Source organism: Phycodurus eques, chromosome 4 (assembly GCF_024500275.1).
Source record: "Phycodurus eques isolate BA_2022a chromosome 4, UOR_Pequ_1.1, whole genome shotgun sequence".
NCBI classification, from domain to species: Eukaryota; Metazoa; Chordata; class Actinopteri; order Syngnathiformes; family Syngnathidae; genus Phycodurus; species Phycodurus eques.
Genome location: NC_084528.1, coordinates 22,174,860 through 22,177,345, shown reverse-complemented (window position 1 = coordinate 22,177,345; position 2,486 = coordinate 22,174,860). Strand labels below are relative to the sequence as shown.

At 45.4% G+C, this 2,486-nt stretch overlaps 1 protein-coding gene across 1 annotated transcript in view; it reads right to left on the bottom strand.

The window, feature by feature from the left end:
- Positions 1–1,646: 1,646 nt before the first annotated feature.
- The window catches only part of pou3f1 (POU class 3 homeobox 1), a 1,251-nt gene continuing 411 nt past the window's right edge, over positions 1,647–2,486 (bottom strand). The window contains exon 1 of the mRNA XM_061675695.1: positions 1,647–2,486. This exon is cut by the window's right edge and continues 411 nt beyond it. Coding sequence (XP_061531679.1) covers positions 1,685–2,486 — 802 coding nt within the window. The 3' untranslated portion in view covers positions 1,647–1,684.

Below are 2,486 nucleotides of genomic sequence, written 5' to 3'. Positions count from 1 at the left end.
GTGTTGAAATCAAATGTGTCGTTGAAATGCGGCCTGTAGCGGTGCAACCCAAACAAAAGAAAGGACAGCAACATCAGAGCACTTTTCTTGTATATACGTTTTTATGTAAGTAATAAAATATTACTATAACATAAATAGAAATGTGACTTTGCAGTCTACATTTAGAGAGCAATCAACGTACAGCCAATGACAAAAGAGAGAGTGAAATCATCCACTGCAACAAATATATATAAAAAAGAAAACAACAACAGAGCTAAACAAAACAAACAAACAAACAAAAAACACTCAAAGAAATAATAAATATATATTTATAAATGAGTCATCAATAAATCAAAAAATCATATTAAAATATCTTTTGGGATATTATTAGTAAGTGTACAAAACTGCCCGGAAAAAAGAAAGAAACAAAAAAAAAAAAACATGTTTCAGAACAAATACAGGTTTTACATATTGGACATATTTACACATTTTCTCTAAAATTACCTCCTTTTTTTAAAACTTTTTTTTATTTTTTAATAATTATCATGTTTTTTTCTTGGAAAAAATCCCTTATCTGTCTGGTGAATAGCACTGCTCGTTGTTTTTGTTTTTTGTTTTGGACTGCTTCAGGACACACAAAGACGTCAAATAAATACGATTTGAAAAGTATAACATACAGACAAAAAAAATAATAATAATCCTCGGCCGCGTTGCTTTCACGGCCCCGCGAGTTTGTCAGTATCGGAGAAAGTGTGATGTTTTGACATTGGGAGTTGCTGCAGGGGGGCACTGAAAGTTACCTGAGTTGCTCCAACTTCGTGGTGGTGGTGGAGGTAGAGGGGCAATCTGTTTGGAAATGTTGTAATAAAAAAACTAACAAAAAAGTAAGTAAGTGCTCCATGCAAAGAAGTAAAAAAAGAAAAAAAAGAGAGAGGGGAAAACATCCACAATAAAAGGAAACAAAATGCAGTTTGGTTTTTTTTAGCGTCTGCTGTTGCAAATTTCGACGTTTGTTCAGGTGTGATTTAAAAAAACAAAACAAAAAACGAACAAACAAAGAAATATTATTAAGGCGTGCAATCAGAGCATGTTCGTCCTGACGCGTTTGGAATATTCGTTAATTTCTCATCGTTTTCCTCCCAAATGTTCACTCTGATAAACTGCAAATTTCTAAAGTCTCCCCCCACCCCAAAAAAAAAACAACAACATCACGACAGTACACACTCGGGTTAAAATGTTTGGAAATTAAAAAAACAACAATTATAATAATAAAAGAACAAGCAAAGGAAAAACAAGTTCATTCAGTGCTGACTTTTCATCTCCAGTGTTTTTGTTGTTGTTGTTTTTTTTTTTTTGCAGGCGTGTGGTGCGTTCACGGTCCCAAAAAAAGGGGAAGGAGATGATGATTCTCCTTACATCTCCTCCGTTATAATTTTGGTAAATAAATCTTTGTCTTGCTTTAAATTGAATATTTGTCACTAGATGTGATTTTTTTTCCTCAACATTTATTCCCAATGCTAAGTTTAAAAAAAAAACTGCACACAACTTCCCCCCCCCCCCCCCAAAAAAAAAACAAAAAACAAAAGTCTCGTCGAGGAAACTTAAATAGTGTAAACTCCACGAAGTCCCTTTTATTTGTCTACAAAGGAGCCTGGCGGTGGTGGGTAAGGGGGCGGCGGGGGGCGTTCAGGGCTGTCAAGTCAAGTCACTGCACGGGGCTGTGCAGCGAGCGGTGCAGCGGGGGGGTCTCCGCTTGGGAATATACGTCGTCCATGTTGGGGTGCGGGACCCCCACGGGCGTCATGCGCTTCTCCTTCTGTCTCCGGTTGCAAAACCAAACGCGCACCACCTCCTTCTCCAGCTGCAGCGTGCCCGCTAAAGTGCTGATCTCGTGCGCCGACGGCTTGGGGCACTTGAGGAAGTGGTTCTCCAGCGCCCCCTTGACGCCCACCTCGATGGACGTGCGCTTCTTGCGCTTGCGGCCCTGCGCGGCGATCTTGTCCAGGTTGGTGGGGCTGCCCGTGTTGGAGTCGGTCTCCTCCAGCCACTTGTTCAGCAGCGGCTTCAGCTTGCACATGTTCTTGAAGCTCAGTTGCAGCGCCTCGAAGCGACAGATGGTGGTCTGCGAGAAGACGTTGCCGTACAGGGTCCCCAGGGCCAGGCCCACGTCCGCCTGCGTGAAGCCCAGCTTGATCCGCCGCTGCTTGAACTGCTTGGCGAACTGCTCCAGGTCGTCGGAGCTGGGCGCGTCCTCGTCCGAGTGGTCCTGGTGGTGGCCGAACGCCTGCTGCGGGGACTCCATGTGGCCGTCGTGCACCGCCGCCGCGTCGTCGTGGAGCGGCTCGCGCAAGCCGTGGTGCAGGGCGCCCGGCTGGGGGCTGCCCAGCATGGCGTTCAGGTTCGTGTATCCGGGCTGCGAGTAGACCAGAGCCTGGTGGCCGCCGCCGCCGCCCCCGCCGCCGCCCGACGCCGGCGACAGCGGGGACAGGTGGTGCGCGCTGGCCGGA